Raw genomic sequence first — 19,664 nt, 5'->3', positions numbered from 1 at the left:
TACAGTGAAGAGAGGTCTGGGTGTACTGTTGTATGTTTACAGTGAAGAGAGGTCTGGGTGTACTGTTGTATGTTTACAGTGAAGAGAGGTCTGGGTGTACTGTTGTATGTTTACAGTGAAGAGAGGTCTGGGTGTACTGTTGTATGTTTACAGTGAAGAGAGGTCTGGGTGTACTGTTGTATGTTTACAGTGAAGAGAGGTCTGGGTGTACTGTTGTATGGGTGTAAGAGAATTGTGGGTGTAAATTGGCTAAATTCACTGAAAAAAAAATTTTGCAGCATAATAAAATAGGCAATAATCACCATTTCTTGTTGCCAATCTGAAGCAATGGTTGCCAAAGTCCATCCACAGATGATCTACTTCCTTCCACCTTAGAAGTACTGTACAAAGAAAGATAAGAACTACACAGGGCAAAGAAGTCACATCCTGTACCTAGTACTTAACCATCAACGTGACCAGCCAGAGAAGCGTCCGCATTACGTGTGGTCTGCTACAACTTTAATAAAACTAATAATGACAATAAAGATAATATACATTAAATAGTGACACCATTCACCTGAACTACAATATTTTTGGATTATTCTGGTATGTATCATCCCACTAAATAAACAGAAAAATAATAATTTAAAAACTATTTGATTTGAAAAAGCAATGCTATCAATAGTTACTGGAGATGCATCTCACCTATATTTACTATGTCAAATTTTTTTAGCAACTTGCATTTGTTATGAAGAAAAAGATTCACCGGCTGGTCACTGGAATACGTGCCACTATAGCGCAGTACCAAAAGAATGATAATATCTATGGTTTGGGGGAAGATTATGGTTCTCTAACTACATCACCTTGACAATCCATCTAAACAAGATTAGCATGGACAGCTTTAAAAAATACTGTCACAATCACTTTGGCACTAGTGACAACGACGAGAACACGAGCCTCTTTATAGTTAAGGCGAGCATGCCACGTGGTATAGTAAGTGACTGTGAGAGGAGCTGTGAGAATGACAACCATAATCTTCTGCATCCCCCTGGGAATACCTTAGGTCCCTTCAAGTCAATGAATCATATTTATGAACTCCATTCAGTCCTTTTAATATTTAATTAAACACATGTTCATTTCTAAATTATGCAAATTATATTGAGAGCAGCAAGAAAGAACTACTAGTGGGGGTTGGGTGAGCTTGGAGGGACTGAGGTTGAGGCAGGTGGGGGTGCAGTGCTTCAAGCGGCAATATGAGCTTTTATGAACTGGGAACTGCAGCTTTAAAACAGTCCCTTCCTCTTTTTGGTTTTCTCTTTCCCATCCACATGCCTGTTGAAGAAAAGAAATAAAAGAAGATCAACAACCATAAAAATACTCCCATAACCACAAAAACAGAACTACTGTACTGCAAAAAAAAAATAAATAAATAACAGCCTGCAAATGTACTTTTAATTAATTATTATGCCAAGAAAGCAAAGGCCAAGAAGCAATGAGCAGGCCAATTTATCAATCTATAGCATCACCTTTTTCCTGCCTTCAAGTCTACTGATTACAGTATTTCCACACCTGCATGTGTCTCACCCAACACCAAACATCTGACTAAAAACTAAGTGATGTAGTAGTTATAAGTGAAGCTCTCTCCACCTGTCTGTGTAAAAGAGTAATATGTGAGGAAGAATGTTAATTTCCTTGGTAAATAAAACATTTAAAAAACAAGCAGAGGCATGAATATGTAGAAAAGGAAACATTAAAGGATGAAAACTAAAAGTACAGTAGTGACAAGATTAAATATGTGTGCTAAACAACAGGTAGATGAAATGTGGTGGTGGTGGTTAATGAAAAGAACATTTGATGGAAGAAAACAATAACTAAGTCTAGACAATGTACAGTCCTAAATTAATCATGTATATAAATTACTGTACTGTATTTTGAGGAGGATCAAGATTTTGTTTTCAATTTGTAATTTGCAATTTCTTTTAGTGTAGCTTACTGTACGTGTACTATTTTCAACATTGATGTAATGTTCAATATGATGATCTCGCATGCAGGCTTCTCTCTCTCTCTCTAGATAAAGATGAGACTCCCTCTTCCTCTCAAGGTAAACAACCTATCTCTACTATTATCTAAATGACATCAGTTTACACTACTAATACAGTTTCAATCACCTGGTTTAATTGGGTTCTGTTTCTTAGCATTCCAGGACATAGTACAGTAGTCTAACTTCTTTCCTATTTGCCTTGTCATCATCTTAATGGTAATAAATAGTAGTGTTTGTAAGAAGGCTAAATAAATTACTGTAATCCTTCTGTAAAAGACATGTAAATATTTTAAAAAATGAGTGTAACTTGTAGGAATGAAGCTCAACCTTATAAGTACTGTATGGTGTTGAGCCTAAGACCTGTTAACCAAGTTAGTAAGCAGAGACTAGCTAGCTAGTTAGCTAGCCAGGAGAGAGCATCAGTATAGTGCAGGAGTAAACATTTAATGGTGGACAGACAACCCAGTACACAGCATGCAATATCTAATTACAGGACTGTACAGTCTTGTGCAAAAAACAAAAAAAGGAAAATAATATTGTGAAAACCAATGTATCCTTCAAACTGGAGCTGAAGCTTAATGGAGTCAGAATAAAGCATAGGAGAGGATGCAACACGCACACCATCTCTTAGTTCTGCCAGAAATGCAAGCTTGACCAAGAAGTCCTGTAGAAGGCATGACAAGGCATTAGTAAGCATATTTATCAGGCATGATCTCTATGCTTGCAAATGTTGAAATAATATCCTGAACTTCAAGGAAGGCGAGATCTCAGTGGAGACAAGCAGTTGCCACACAATATATTGTATGTGGTATTGCTCTCAACTGTTTCTGAATAATGCTAAACCACTCACAGTATTTGAGGGTAATTATCCAAACACCTGAAAATTCTCAATATAAAAGTGCTATTAGTCACTTACACCTGTAAGTAACAGTCTGAACATTATAAACATGAGTCCACAAACTTTGGGTCTTTCAAAGTTTACTGAAAAATTATCAAGATTATGTACAATATACTTTACTAAATAATATTGAGGTCTTACAAGTTACTCATTGGGAGACTGGTCACCTGCCACTCACAAGCTAGCAGTTCTTGTTAGTGTCCTGCAACCACCAAAACTCTTTAGGTTTAATTTCATTTACAGAAAATCCAACATATTTATTCTATTGCTAACAACTAGTTTTGATAAATAAATCCAAAGTTTCAACAAAATCTTTATTTCTTGAGAATAATGCCAATGTAATGCCATTATGGTCAAAGACAGAATGTAGCTGCATTAAATAAACAAATAATATCACATAAGGGAAGCATGGTTTAGCTCTTCTGAATAACCTCCGCTTAACCACAAACCAACACTGTAGTATTAACACATGTGCAGGTGAGCACAGTTTTGGTTTGTAAACAGGAAGATAAAACATTCAACACCAATAAAAGACAAAGCACAAAAAAAAAAAAAAATATTAAATCAAACAATGATTAAGAAACTCCATTAAGTTGCACTTGAAACACTTGGCACCTACATAAGGAAGGAAGTAACTTAAGTAAACTAGGAGTATATAGTACAACTTATAGTACTATGCAGATACAATGTTCTCTCTCTCTCTCTCTCTCTCTCTCTCTCTCTCTCTCTCTCTCTCTCTCTCTCACCTAGTCTCTGGAAATGTTTTCTACAAACTTTACAGATTACATTTATATGTGAGCACTGTAGGAGTCACAATGATGCAATAATAATGAATGACAGTATTACTAAGCACCCCATGCTGTCTCATATCTTTCTGTTGCCTAAAGTAAAATCTCTTTCTGCTTGTTTTCCCCTGCGTAATGACTAGCTACACTACCTACATATGAATACAGTATACTACTGTACAGTGTATCATTCCTAAAACATTAATATCTTTTACTTATTGATGTTTTGACTTTTAAACTCTCCCTCCCACTACAGTGTAAGGTGGCATATTATCTACAAAAGTAAAACAATGTGGTTTAAAGCAAATTTTCAGTAAATTATATTTCATTAAGTGATGAGCCAAGCACCACTGCTTAGATGCTGGGGTGGGCAAGTCTTCTTACTCCAAGATAAAAAAACTTATCTCTGTCTTAGTCATTCCCATGTGATCTCACCTGGAAATCTTTAGGCCTTTTTTTTTTAATTTCTTAAAACATTAAACAAGTCAACAAAAACAACATCCATTACAGTACTTATGACTTTTATTATCATGTAAACTGGCTCTACCCAACTACTGTATGCACTTCTATGTCTACCCATGATGCAAACACCAAATCTGCAGGATATAACTAAATAAAACTTAAATTCTCAAAAATATCACTAAAAAATAATAAAAAAAAAATATTACAAGACAGAAACAAAAAAATACATTAATACTTAAGAAGAGATATGGATATAATGATGCTTAACAAGAGAGAACTAACTCCTTAAGGTACTGTTCTTTCCTGCTGTATCTGCACAGTAACATCACAACTTTAAGATTTAATTTACTAAACTATAAGTCATAGACACTTGAGGATTATAACATTTTGATCTTTAATGGCAGGAGCTTCTTACATTGCTTAGTCATGTTACAAGTGATGAAAACAACCTCTAAATGACACAAGTACGTACAACAATTACCATCCGGACACACTGTGTGGTAATGTTAAACAATGAGTTTATTGATGATGTAGCTTGATCATGAAATAGCATAATAAACATATAACACTGAATTAATGACAGCATAAATAAATGCCCTTGTTTTTTCTTGTTGTCTTGGCCTACTACTGCTGGTTACACTGCTCATTCTGTTTGAATTTATGTCTGGGGAGTGAGTAGGTACGCGAGAACTTTGGAGAGCTCTTCTGAGAGCCTCCCGAAGTGGTGGTGCTGGAAGACGCCAGGGAGGAGGTCCTGTTAGTGGGAGGTAGCCGGGCGTTAGTGACCACATGCACACTCACACGCACTCACGCATGCACACATACGCACTCACGCACACATCACCATCTTGATATCTAATGAAACCTTCGATAAATTTGTCTAGACTAATACTCACCTTTTGTACGTTGGATTAAAACTTATACTTTTCTCCAGTTGTACGGTACAGTCTGGCTCTTGGTTAATAATAAACTAAGGTGTCAAAAGTTCATATGAAACTACATGGCTGAGGAAATATTGATCTCTGACCACTTGACAGTTCAGTCAAAAGTAACCTGACCAAACACCACCTGAAGCTGTTGGTGTCACTATCAACAACATTTCTTACATTACTAAATGTATCTTTATCAGTTGCATTCTCTTACAAACAAACGTCAAAAGAAACTTATGAACATGAAAATCAACTGAGCATCTATAAGGGAAACCAAAGTCATGGCAATCCCTATTATGAAAATGATAGTCTTTACCTCATATTACCTTACAAAAATTATTAGTGTCAAGTTAATTAAAGTGAGGGTAAACTGTCATCATATAATAACTAGAAACACCTAAATACTTCATGCACCACCAACTTACTTACAATATGGGAACTTAAAATAAATAAGGTGAAGCAAATCCCTGGCATGACTTTTTTAAGTACATTTAACTCTCATGAACTGCTCTTTACACAGTTTCACTTTAGATGGTCATACACAAGGTCATACCATATCTACCTCAAGTCTTGGAGTTCCTGTATCCACTTTTGAATGTAATTCCAATAATTTTACTACATTAAATACTGTACTAAGTTATAAATACAATGAATCAAAATGTTTTTAAAAGATATAAAAATATATAGTGCTCAAGAGATAATGAAAGTGTCAACCAGAGATAGAGGACGTTTACCTCCCAGCAGTACAACTGTCACTTATGGTGGATGCAAATATGAGAGGCAATATATAAGATGAATTCCATCATCAAAAAAGCCCTCCATAATATGCTGCTCTACAAATTGTAATTTACTGTAATTTATATAAACTAATTTCAAAATTTATGAATATCTTTAGTTATAGTCTGTTGCCTGACCAATGTTTTGAGCTATAATAAGACATTGCACATGATGCAGACTGACCTGAAGTGCTAGAAATACTGTGGTTCATTAAATGTTCATTTAATGTGTTGCTCTGAGGGACTTTTTGAGTGTTTACACCTGTAACATCTGACAGAGGACTACCTAAGTACTCCTACAGAAGCCAGCACTGTACAGTAGTGAAAGCAGGAGATAAGTTTAACTACTGAAGAGATGTCATGGCCTGAGATGAAACATAAAGTGTGTGATGAAGAGAAGCACCAGTACTTTTAAGAACAAATTAAGACATTTTACTCATAAGCTTGTGGCATAGGCAGGGGTGTAGTCAGGGGGGAGACAGGGGTGTAGTCAGGGGGGAGGCATAGGTATAGTCAAGCTGTACGCTTCCGAGGGGTTGTCTCCACGTTTCAGTTACTCACCTGTGGCGTCCCCCAAGGCACCAAGATGGGACCACTCTGCTTCCTTATGCTTATCAATGATGCCCTAAGAGAAAGCCCTGCTCGCTGGAAATATGTTGGCGACTCCACTATTGGGATCAGCGTCAACAATTCTGCTCCCGACTATACCGCCCTTCAGGATTTATTGAACAGTCTCCAAAACTGGGCCACCAACAACCACGTCACCATCAACCATACCAAGACCATGGTTATGCACATCAACCTCTTCTCCGACATTGTCCCACCCCCTTCCATTAATTTAGATCCCAACACACTCCAGGTTGTAGATTCCACTAAGCTCCTCGGCGTCACCATAGACAACAAACTAAATTGGAAACCACTCATCAGTGAAGTTGTCAAGTCCTCCAGTTCCGTCTCCACCTCCTCCGCCGACTCAAGTCCCTCGGAGTTCCTGCACCTGAGCTCCTCAGTGTTTACTCAACATTCATACTTCCCAAGCTCATCTATGCCTCCTCCACCTGGTCTTCCTCCCTAAATGCCACACAACGTAAAAACTTAGAAAAAGTGCAAAAGAGGGCATGCAAGATTATTCTCTCCCCTTCCTACTCCACATATCAAGAAGCGCTCAACACACTGACCCTTTAGACTCTCACTGACCATCACCACGACCTCATCTGCAAATTTAGTAAGAAGCTTCTGCACCATCCTTGACACCGGCTCCTACTACAACCTGAGATCCCTAGCCCGAGAATTGCTGTTCGACACCACAACCGCATCCAGCCCATATGTGCACGAACTGATCGCTATAAGAACAGCCCAGTCCCAACCATTGTAAAAATTATCAATATCTTGTAATAAACCAGTGTATTCACTCCCAGTAAATCCTACTTCTTGCACTGTCACTATGTTGAAATGCCCTGTAATTTGAGCTTTTCCCCATCTAGTTATTATATATCTTATTTGTATCACTTATGTTACTTGCATATTATTTGTAAATCGAAACCCATTCACCAATTATGTAACTGTATATTTTCAGCCTTCTGGCTGCTATGCTCTTTCAATAAACCGTTAATTATTATTATTATAGTCGGGGGGAGGCATGGGAGGCAGGAGTGTAGTCAGGGGCAGGGGAGGGGGGGCAGGGCTGCTTCCCGGGGCCCATGCCTACTAGGGGGGCCCAGACTAGGCCCCTCTATACAGTATATTATAAATTAGCCAAAATCCCCCAAATTATAAAAATATAATAAATCCTAAAGAATTCACTTTCAATAGCAGGTAAACTCAAGTTGTATTTGTATTAAACAGTTCATTAGTCTGTTGTTGCCATATTACTTTGGGATTCATACATGTTACAAATTTCAATTCTTCTGATGTATCCATTTTGTGTTGGTGTCACAATTATAGGCACTGTTGGCATATTATTTGCTATATATTTTGTTCTTTAAATCTCAGTCTAAAACTTTATTATTTAACTCTTGTGATCAGCAATATACTGTAGTACATTAAAAAATATTGCATTTTATTTTTGTTTCAATAACAAAAATTGTAATGTCAGTGCTGGTGCCTTTTTATTCATTTATCTACACTCTGCACCTTATAAATGTGACACTTTTTTTTATTTTCAGTAGAGGGGGAGAGGGGTCCCAGGGCTAGGGTTGAGTGGCTATGCCCCTGGCAGGAGAAGCCTAACAAACTAAGAAAGTTTCCTCACATGCTGGGGGAGCCTAAACAAGTTACAGAAAAATATTGGTGTAGCAACACAGGCACTGTAAGCATGTGCAGTGCACTACTGTACTATACTGTAATTTATGCACTATTGTAAAATTGATACACAAGTCTAACCAGTGTACACTGATACAATATACAATAGATGTACTGTATTAAAACTCTTTGTAAATCCACTGACAAATAATTTCCCACTAACAAAATGCTTGATATTTTATAATATAATATAGGTAATCTATAAAGTCTTAAAATCAGACAGAATGTATATCCACGCCGGTGCCCCCTCAGTTGGTGTTTGGCCGTCGTTGTTGTCGGTAGTGATCGCGATGTGTACTGATAAAATTTCGTATGTAATTCCCTTTAAAATGACTGGCAAGCATAAAAGTGAGAGTTCTCGTGGTGCTGAGAAGAAAAAGAGATTCAATTACTTTTGAGATGAAAATGAAAATAATAATGCAATATGAAAATGGAAAAACGGTAGCAACCATTTCACGCGACCTAGGCTTCTCTCACTCGACGATATCAACAATTTTGAAGGACAAGGAACGAATATGTGAGGTAGTGAAAGGATCAGCACCTATAAAGGGAACAATAATGATGAAAAAAAGACAGGGTCCTCTTCATGAGGTGGAAAAATTACTTGTGATGTGGATGGAAGATCAGCTGCAAAAGCATGTACCCCTAAGCCTTCTAACTATACAGGCTAAGGCAAGAAGCCTTTTGGAAAGCCTGAAGGAGCAGGCAGGTGATGAGCGCGACCAAAACTTCATAGCAAGTCATGGGTGGTTCCAAAGGTTTAAGAAACGTTAAAATTTGCACAGTGTAAAGGTGAGTGGAGAGGCAGCAAGTGCTGATGTGGGTGCTGCCGAAGCTTTTAAGGAGGAGCTAGATCATGTCATCATGGGGGGAAATTATTTGCCTGAGCAAATATTTAATGTGGATGAAACTGGCTTATTATGGAAGCACATGCTAGAAAGGACATACAACCACAAAGAGGCGAAAACCATGCCGGGATTCAAGGCATTCAAGGGCTGAATTACACTTCTGTTGGGGGGTGTAAGCTGGTTTCAGGGTAAAACCCTTCATGATATATCATTCAGAGAACCCAAGGGCTTTTAAAAATGTCAGCAGCACACACTGCCAGTGTTTTATTGCAATAATAAAAAAGCATGGTTGGCCCTAGCACAGTTTGAGGATTGATTCCTGAGATGTTTCATTCCACAAGCCAAGGAGTATTGTCTGCAACAAGGGGTTGCCTTCAAGATTTTATTAATTTTAGATAATGCTCCGGGACACCCACCACACCTGGACGACCTGCACCCTGATGTTAAGGTAGTCTACCTTCCACCTAACACTACCTCCATCATCCAACCCATAGATTAAGGTGCTATTGCTGCTTTTAAAGTGTATTATTTACGTACGACCTTCGCTCAGGCTATTGCTGCTACTGAAGGTGAAAATATGCTCAGAGAGTTTTGGAAGGACTACAACATTTTGCAATGTACAAAGAACATAGCTGCAGCATGGGATGAAGTTACAGGTCAGTGCATGAATGGAATATGGAAGAAAGTCCTGAAAAAATATGTGAACAGTTTCAAAGGATTTAATGAAGATGAAGCAGTTTCTGAGATTAGTAACAAGATAGTGCAGATGGGTCAACAGCTGGAGTTAGAAATTGATAATGAAGATGTTGAGCAGTTGGTGGAAAGTGTAGCAGAAGAGCTAAGTAACGAGGATCTTATTGAACTGGATGTAGAAGAAGATGTAGAAGAATGTAGAAGAACCTGCAAACCCCAAAAAGTTTTCAGTGAAACAAATGGCAGAGGCATTAATAAGGGGATGCAAATGGTTGAAGAAATGGATCAAAATGTTGAGCGTTTTGCAAAAGTTGACAGACTGATCCAAGATGCACTTGCTTGCTACAGGGAGATTTACAATGAAAAGAAAAGGCGAACTGTACAGTCTAAATTGTACATATATTTTAAGAAGTCCCCCACTGCTGTCTCCTCATGCCCCACCACTGCTGCCTCTTCACTCCCTAAAGATGATCTAATACCTTCAACAAGCAAGTATATTAGCTTGTCTGAAGAAAGCGAACTCTCTCTCGAGAGAGAGGCTTATTTTGGCCATTGGTTAACCTTTGTCCTCAAGTATTACTCAAACATAATTCCATCTTTACTAATGACTTTGAAGTACGTCTAGCAACTATCATGTGCGTTGATCTCAGCTGATTTCGCCTTCTCTTGTGATTGGTTGATGATTTTGTTAACTGAGCAACGATTGGCCAACTAGCTACTGCACTGCCATCTACCTTCAGACAACAGAACTGAATTTACAGGGTAAACACTGGAGTTACGGACTGCTTACGGAACTGTAATTAAATTTTGAGAATGCGAAATTTACGGGACTGTAAGAAGTCAAGTTACGGAACTGTATCTCTCTACTGTACGTAACTATGAGGTGTTTTGAGTATGCGGCCCCAGTACTGTATTGAGAAACAACATGTCACCTTGGCAGAATAATAACACTGGCTTACTTTATGTACAGATCACTTACCAAAACCTGATCTTGAAGTTTCCTTTTGATATCTCAGCATAATGCAGTGTACAATTAACTCAAATAACACACTTAAACAAAAGTTAAGGGTGTGGCTTACAAACAGAACCACTAAACCTAGACTTGCCCTAACTGGGTCCTTATTACAGTGTTAGTGGCTGTTGACCTACACAGGATTACTGTTTTCCTGCTGGGGTAAGATACTAGAGTGTTATTAACTAGTACTGTATTGCTAAGATATGATGCAAGGTGTTAATGCTGTAAACTAGTACTGTGGGTGTAGTAAACAAGGGTGACTACTAAGAGGTGCTATCACTTTCTCTCACCATTGTCCATAACTCTTGCCATATATCTACTTATGTTTTCATTGAGAAAAAAAATGTTCCCTACCAAATGAGCACAACTTTGACCAATAGTAATGCATAGTCACACTCCAGCCACTGTCCAGTAAGGAAATATTAAAGTACAGACTTCCAGTACTGTATAGTGCACCTCATTTCAATGGGGTTAATTATCTACAAAGGCATTCTGCATCAACTGAGATTTGCTCAAAAATTAAACTCAACATACAATCAGATTTGCTGCTGATATCTGTATTTCCTCACAAATTCAGTGGGCAGAGGATAATAGTTCCTGATGAACCACAGTTACAACAACATCCAGGACAGTAATGTAAGCAGTGAGTTACACCCATGCTCAGGACACCACTCTTAAGTGTTCATGCACAAGTAAACTTATATCACAACATTTTCTTCACTGACATGCATGGTCCTCTTATCTACAGGGTGGTCCAATTAAAGTAAACCACGTTGAAAATTAAATAAAAATTCATGAAATGGACAAAATCTGTATTTAAGCAGTTCGCAAGTTTCTGAAAACCTTTGGAAACAATAGTTATTAGTGTTTGAAAGCTATGTCCTCCAAATGTGCACCCATCTTCACAATACACTGCTGCAGTTGATGGCGAAAGTTGTGCATACATGACTCTCGGAGAAATGGCATCAACTTCCTGGCAAATTCTGGCCTTCAGGTCATGAGTATCATGGAAACGAGAGTACACGCACTACCAACTGCCACCCCGCTTCCTCCTTCCACTCAAACCCCTACCCAGTGTTGCCAGCCTAAAACTGGTTCACTTTAATTGGACCACCCAGTACAAAGCATCTTTTGGTCTATTGTTGGTCAAGAACCTCAACTTGGGTAACTACTGTACAGTATATGTAAGTCTTGATCACTTCATGATGGTAAAACCTCACAAGTGATTCTTCTTATGACTAAGGTGTTGATGTGGCAATAATTACACAAGCCGCTCTTGATATACCGGTACTGTCAACACTGCTCTTGTTCAAACAGTCTTCCTTCACTATGAAAGTCCGAGATCTATTGAGTCACGTAGTTTTGATATTTCATATACAATACAACACCAGACAACAATGACCATATCAATAATTGAAAATAAAAATTATACCTATCATTAATCTTGTCTCTATGGATCAACTTACTGCTGGTGAGGGAGGCCATGAAAGCTAAATGCAATTTCATGACTTAATTATCAATAGTTTTGTGACACCAAAGCTAAAGCCAAAAACAACTTGACATATACTTACTGATGAAGGTTGACAATCATAAAAATGATTTGTAACTTCATGTTAATAATAATCATCAAAAGAGGAAAGATAAAACAGAAGACATAAGGAAACACTGGTACTCACTCTCTGCTGATAGACTCTAAAGACTTGCGACGGAGCTCCTCCACAGTCACACCGTTGGCTGCCTCCCAAGCTTTCCTGTCCCCTTCAAACCGATCTCGTTCTTCCTCCAATTCTGCTAAGTCAGCCTCCAGTTTTTTGCGCATAGACTCATTGCGTTTTTGTAACTGTGGAATATGTACAGTAACATAAATAATCAAACCACTAAAATAAGACAATTTCCACTTAATAATCTGCCTCAAACTTTCATATGGTTACACCTCATACAGTCATCTATGTTAATACTGTTACACCTCATACATTCATCTATGTTAATACTGGTAGAGTTTTCACATACTGCTACTGTTCATACATACAGTAAACCCTCGATAACTCAGAATTTGATAACTCAGAATTTCACATAACTCAACATGAATGTGGTCTCGGTAAGCATTAGTATAACTCGGAAAATGCCGAGATATGTAAAAGTATCTGGGAAAATCTTGGCATATCTGGCCACCTGCATCACCTACCATACCTCTGTGTCACCTACCATACCTCTGTGTCACCTACCATGCCTCTGTGTCACCTACCATGCCTCTGTGTCACCTACCATGCCTCTGTGTCACCTACTATGATGCTTCAATGTTTGCCTACAGTGCTGGTAAGTGTTACTGTTTAACATTTAGTAATTACATGCACACATATATGGACCGATAATTTTTTCTTGTTGTATTTTTGTAGGAGGGGGAAGTGCCTCGATAAATTGGAATTTGTATCTTCTCTTGTGTAAATATTCACAAACTAGAGTCAAGTTTTTGTGATTATCTAACAGGCATGTAGATTGACCACTTTCAGTAGCTTGCCACCTTCCCTTATCTCACTCTTCTCTACAGTTTTCCCAGTTAAATCACATCTTGTCTCTCCATATAACCAGTTTTACTGCCTCAGATACCTACATCTTGCTTTATTTATATCATACAATAAAAGTGTGTGAGGCTACAAAATTTTAAATACAGTGTGTGTAGTACAGTGTTTGAGGTTACAGCATTTGGGGTACTGTACTGTGTGTGTGTGTGTGTGTGTGTGTGAGGTACAGTGTGTGTGTCAGGTACTGTACTTACATCTGCCTCCAGTTCTGTTAGCTTGCTCATCTTCTCCTTGACCTTCATCTCAAACACCTGTTCCATCTCCGTTTCCATTTTCCTCATGCGGCTCGTGTGTTCCTTCTTCTCTTCCTCCATCTGAACGAGAGGGTTCCTACAACAATAACAACAAAACAGATAATTATCCATAAAGTTGAACTCAAAGTAATCACACTTTCTGACAGTCCTAATAAATGAACCAGAGTAATGGTGAATATGTCTGGGTCCTACACTGGCCTTCAGTATTTGTCATTAATAAGTGGATATTAAACTTGTGTCATATCATTTTCAACACTGTGGATGGCAGATGAGGTTCCAGTGTTGTGTCCTTCTGTGTGCAGTACAGTATGTTAAGTGGCTCACCAAGCACAAGATAAAAGAAATATATGTCAATACATAACATGTCAATGACCATATTATCGATTACCTACATTATTCTTACAAAGGAATTTTAGATTTTTTCTGGGGGTTAAAAGGTCAAACACAATCACACCACAAAAAGCTGTTAAAAACACATCCAGCAAGTTTTAGTTTCTACAACAACCAATGATTTGTGAGAATAAGTGACACATCATCCCTTCTGTTGCAGGAAGAGAAAAATATGTAAAGAAACCTCTGGAAATAATGAACAATGCTCAGGTCAAGTCAGCCATCTTTTAGTTGAGTCACCTATGGGTTTTAAAAATTAATACAAATTCTGGCTTGACCTGTTCACCAACAGTTCATCCACTATAGTATGTAACACAAAAATTAATCATGAAATATCTTATAAAGAAAAGAGAATAACACATAAGAATACAGTACATGTAATTACTTACAGTAAAACCTCGATAAATCGGACTTCAATATACAGTATCAGAATTATTTTTTTTCAGACTCTGAAGTGCTCTGGTGACCAGAGAACAAAAAAACATATTTTAAGAAATGAGGAAGATTAAAACAAATCTTATGAAAAGAACACTTGCTGAATACTGTACAGTGGTCTAGTCAGATTTACTATAGGCCTACCAATAACTAAGACACTGAGTCAATAAGCAGGCTGGGGTTGATCAGGTGTTGCCTCATTCGTCAGGTTTGTTTATTTAGCGATTCAGTAATATATTCTTATACTGTATGATTGACCTCTTATGGTTCATCATCCTTCTGCAGACATTTTCAGTAAACTTTATCGTGATCACCCAACACCAATGTTCAAGGACACTGAAGAAACAATTGTGCATGGCAACAAGTTAGGTTGGCTTATCAAAATAATGGAGCAGTTGCCACTTGCTTACAGTGAAAAATGGGAACTGATAACAATCAAGTTTGACTCAGCCACTGCACAATATAGAGGAAGTAGAAGTTAGGAAAAATTAAGGTTAAAGCAATAGGAAACTGTAACGGACAAAGTATAACAGTATTTGTTGTTGGGTTTAAAAGTTTGCATCAGAACATAAAAAGGACTGAACTGTGAATGAGTTCAACAAGAATCAGAAATGAAAGAGGACTTGGTCATGTTAAGGCAGTTGCCCCCAGCCAGCTGAGGCTATTTAGTCTAATATTGTACTGCTTTCTCTGTAACTCAACCATAACTTTTATCATTAATATTATCAGACATTACATTACTTTTCTTTAATTATCCAAAATTTTGTGTAAACTAAATTCACCGTACTTGTGTAGATATTGGTGCTGTATACAATGATAGTAGACCAGTGACTTGCTACCCACACATCAATCTAACACTTAAATCCACATTAACCAGTCTATTACCCGCTTCTGATATGAACATAATCAAGTTAAACCATTGTGTGTAAAAATAAACTCAACATTTAGAAGTTTCCAATCAACATTTACATGAACACTATATATGTTTTATAAAGCATTTACTTCATTCATTATGTAAACTTTTCCCACAACAAAAAATACCAGTACTGTAATGTATTCATCTATCAACACAACAGTATGGTATTCATCTATCAACACATGCATACAAAAAGTGGTTCTCAACAATTGTTATAGAAAAGACCGATAAACAAATGGTGTACGTACAATGAAGCTTGGAACGACGCCCCACTTACCACACTGTAACATAACTGTTCACTATCCTCTGGGGACATGAAGGCCTGAATCAATAGGAAGGTGAGAAATGTGAAGATGACAATTGAGCCAACTTGCATATGGTTCACCTATTGTTCTCCTCTACATAAAAATTATTACTTTCTATGGGTACAGACACCCATGAGTGAGTCCCCCTCCTCATACACTGCACTACATTACTGTACTAAGTAAAAACTGTCAAGTCTATACAAAATATCATCACTGCCAGTAGTGTGGTAAAATATTGTTGTAATATAGAACTGTTGAAATTGTACACCATACAGAGACCCATTCAATGATTTGAACAAAGTTTTGAACTAAAGAAATCAGAAAAGCAGGGAAGCAGATGTAGAATACAAAATTAAAATTGAAGTTGTGATTCTAAAACAAAAGAACTAACTATAGTATTTCCACACTAACCTACCCTGCCATAAAGTGACACCTTCTATAGCCTGCCTATATAAGGTGTAGGGTGACACCTTCAGCCTGCCTATATAAGGTGTAGGGTGACACCTTCAGCCTGCCTATATAAGGTGTAGGGTGACACCTTCAGCCTGCCTATATAAGGTGTAGGGTGACACCTTCAGCCTGCCTATATAAGGTGTAGGGTGACACCTTCAGCCTGCCTATATAAGGTGTAGGGTGACACCTTCAGCCTGCCTATATAAGGTGTAGGGTGACACCTTCAGCCTGCCTATATAAGGTGTAGGGTGACACCTTCAGCCTGCCTATATAAGGTGTAGGGTGACACCTCCTACACCTTAGGGTATTTTTACAACAGCAAATGGCTCTTTTGTTACGACCTATAACAAGTAACTAATGGGTTGTTGTTACTGTATTTTTTAAACCTACAGTAAGTTGCGGCATAAGTCGACATTTTAAGCTTGAAAAAATCTCTCCAAAACCAGGGGTCGACTTATACTCCGAGTATAAAATGTGAAGCTGTACCACATAGTGGTAAACAAGTGGAACAGCCGGCCTAACACTGCATCACTTAGCGTAACTCCCGTGGCCTGCCGCTAATATTTCCTACTGAAATTCATGTTTGGTAAACTTATTTAACATAGAGATTATAATAAAATAATAAATTCCAGCATAATTAAACGAACACAACACCACACGCCATTTCCAACAGCAGATGCGCAGTAAACGTTAGTTTCGCAGCTGGCCGTGTGGTGTTGGTGGCGCCACTGGCAGTTTGTTTACACCAGTTGATGCAAATGGTGGATCGTAAGCCAGGTGTACCATAATGTTCTACTATCATACCGTATATAGCCTAGCCTATGTTTGGGCCTTGGGGGGGTCAACTTATACGGCAAGTATAGGCCTAAACCTGAATTTTGAACTAAAAATCTTGGTCAACTTATCCGCCACAACTTGGGTGTGTGTTTCAATATTGGAGAATTAAAAGATTAAAACCATAAAGGCAAAGAAAAGCACTGTAGTGTTAAGACACAAAGCTGTAGCGACAGTACAGCAAGAACTTGATCATTCACAATACTTGAGAATTAAGTTGGTCTCAAACCAGGAAGATGGTTCTACAATACAAGGAGGGGGCGGGGGGGATTAATGTGTTCCAAGGTCCTCATTTATGGGATTAAACTCCTCTGCAGCAAACTGTTATTTGGCATTAGTTTAAAATATCATACAGTTAGTCCTTATCAAATCAAGATGTTAAACACTTGAAAAAAAACTATACTTATAATTTGAACATTACCCATGCCTTGAGCTCTTCCTTGACAGAGTTTCTTGACAATAAATTCTACACACTTTGGGTACCATGGAAGGCACCCAGCTGTGAACGTAGACACATGAATACATATAAAGACGATAACTGTTGTTTATCATCTTGTTCAATTATGTAGAAACTCTCTCAGTTCTTATAACTATAAAAAGAACGCAAGAAATATTTGGTCTTTTGAACTAAAAAAAAAAGCTATAAATCTCATTAATACTGTATATGATTTCATCTTCAAATTCACAGAGGCATATGTTACCTTTTTACCTGCCTGCCTGAATGATCAACTGCAGATAAATTAATTATTACTGCACCACTGAGAAGGTTCCTTGTGCATGACATAACAACACACACTGATGGGCTGTGCAGGTCCTACCACCTAAACATGACTATCAACTAAATAACATTTCATTCCACTCATAAACTACCTTTTATGTTGACAAAGTTAGACAAGACTCCTGATATGACTTTTAATGTACCACTATTACAAGCAAAAGGTTTCCGTGACTCACTTGGAATACTACAACTATTCATAGACAGATACTGTATATACAATTACTGTACTGATAATGTGCTGCTTAGGTGAACTACTAAGTGTATAATATGACCACATCATTAACACAAAGCCACTTAGTCAAAACAAATGACAGTAATGTATAAATCTCTTAAGAGGAAAATATTCTCCAGTAAATCAATAGTGGTGTTTAGTGCTCTTCACCTAAGAGTGCAGAGGGGTATAAATCATTACAGTACAGTACAAGGCAGAAATTTAGTACTGTATAGTAATCCACTGAAAATGCTAATACAGTACACTGCATCGTAAAACCCTGATAATTGGACTTCAATATATCGGAATTTGCTTTTTTCAAACTCTCTGGGGTGCTCTAGACCGCCCCTCTTTTCACCAAAAATATACAGTATAGCCTCGATTTACGCAGATTTGGTTTACACGTTTGGTCATTTACACGGCACCTTACCAGACCGACAATTTTTATTTACACGGTTCATTCCATCATTTATGCAGGAAGCGGCGTGGGCAGGGTGCGCACAAGGTCACCCAGTCAACAAAACATTACCGAGTTCTTCACCCGCCACCCACCACAGCCGGCCCACGTCAGTGATAGTGAGGATATGGACTTTGAGGGGTTTGACAAAGAGGCCCTGCAAGCCTCTGCGGTGGATAGTGATACAATTGATACAAGTGATACAGGTGAGGGCTAATAATCTGCCCTCTGCCTCGGAACCAACCCCCCATCCCCATGTGCCCAGCCATCTTTTCTACTAACGTAAGTGTTAAAAAACCTAATATTATTGATATTTCTCTTAAATATTAATTGTGTGTGCATACCATCATAAAATTGAGATGTTATTTTTACTACAACGTATGTATTGGGTCGGAAAAAGTGTAGTTTGGGGGTCGGCCCAGTCTCTATTTCAATTAATCCCATATGTTCTGTTATTTCGTTTATGCGTTTCTCGTTTTACACAGACCTCCACGGGTTCAATTGACCGCGTAAATGAAGACTATACTGTATATATATTTTTTGAAAAGTCTGGAAAATCTACCATCAGTCCAGGTGGTTTTTTTATTCATACAAGGGGTTGAATATCTGTGTGTGGGTGTTCTGCAGCACATGTCTGACACTCTGTCTCAGTCTAAGTTCTACCTTCATGTATACATAGTATCAGTTAGATGCAACTCGCTACCTACAGTACACTTATTTACGTAAACTTTTTTCTGTAGAGTACATAGTATGGATAAAAAAAAATTTCTTATTAAAAGAACAGCACTTGCTCACTGAATACTGTAAAATGGTCTTATCAGATTTACTGTAGGCCTAATGACAGCTAAGACACTGTGTATGTAAGCAGGCTGGGGGTTGTGAGGTGGGGGAGGGTTGGTCGAGCATTGCCGTATCATCAGGTTTATTTATTGATTCAGCATTATATTCTCGTATGATCATCCTCTCATCATGATTAATATAAATTCTTCAATAATAGAGAAAAAATACAATATGTTATTTGTAATTTGACTTAGAACTAAAAGGATAAGCTGTATCGGAAAGTATTCACTCAGTATGCATGCATATGAGAGCTTACAGCAGACCAGCTTACAACAGGAGTCACTATAACACACTGTATAGTATTTAACATGAAGATACCTTTCTGACAACATTGTTTATTACCTTTGAGTGATACATGATGGCTCAATTTGGTTACTTGTACACTTAGACAAATGATTAATGAATAAACCAAAGTATATGCAGATGCATAATACTGTACACTACAATAATACTTATTAAGTGATGATAAATACACAACTGTA

The 19,664-nt window shown here is 37.8% G+C and overlaps 1 protein-coding gene across 5 annotated transcripts in view; it reads right to left on the bottom strand.

Moving 5' to 3' along the window:
• Nucleotides 1–136: 136 nt before the first annotated feature.
• The window catches only part of LOC121861193 (septin-7-like), a 63,024-nt gene continuing 43,496 nt past the window's right edge, over nt 137–19,664 (bottom strand). For 2 of the 5 annotated variants that reach the window (XM_042358778.1, XM_042358779.1), the window contains exons 9-12: nt 17,318–17,395; nt 13,504–13,639; nt 12,404–12,567; nt 3,219–4,919 (exon numbers count right to left, since the gene is read on the bottom strand). In XM_042358778.1, the coding sequence (XP_042214712.1) occupies nt 4,790–4,919; nt 12,404–12,567; nt 13,504–13,639; nt 17,318–17,395 (508 nt within the window). In that variant the 3' untranslated portion in view covers nt 3,219–4,789. Of the gene's footprint in view, nt 1,312–3,218; nt 4,920–12,403; nt 12,568–13,503; nt 13,640–17,317; nt 17,396–19,664 lie in introns of those variants that run through there. The other 3 variants (XM_042358780.1, XM_042358782.1, XM_042358781.1) reach the window with 2 other exon arrangements.

Source organism: Homarus americanus, unplaced genomic scaffold (genome assembly GCF_018991925.1).
Source record: "Homarus americanus isolate GMGI-L3 unplaced genomic scaffold, GMGI_Hamer_2.0 scaffold21314, whole genome shotgun sequence".
Lineage (NCBI taxonomy): Eukaryota > Metazoa > Arthropoda > Malacostraca > Decapoda > Nephropidae > Homarus > Homarus americanus.
Note: the sequence above shows the minus strand (reverse complement) of the source record. Positions and strands in the feature narration are given on the sequence as shown.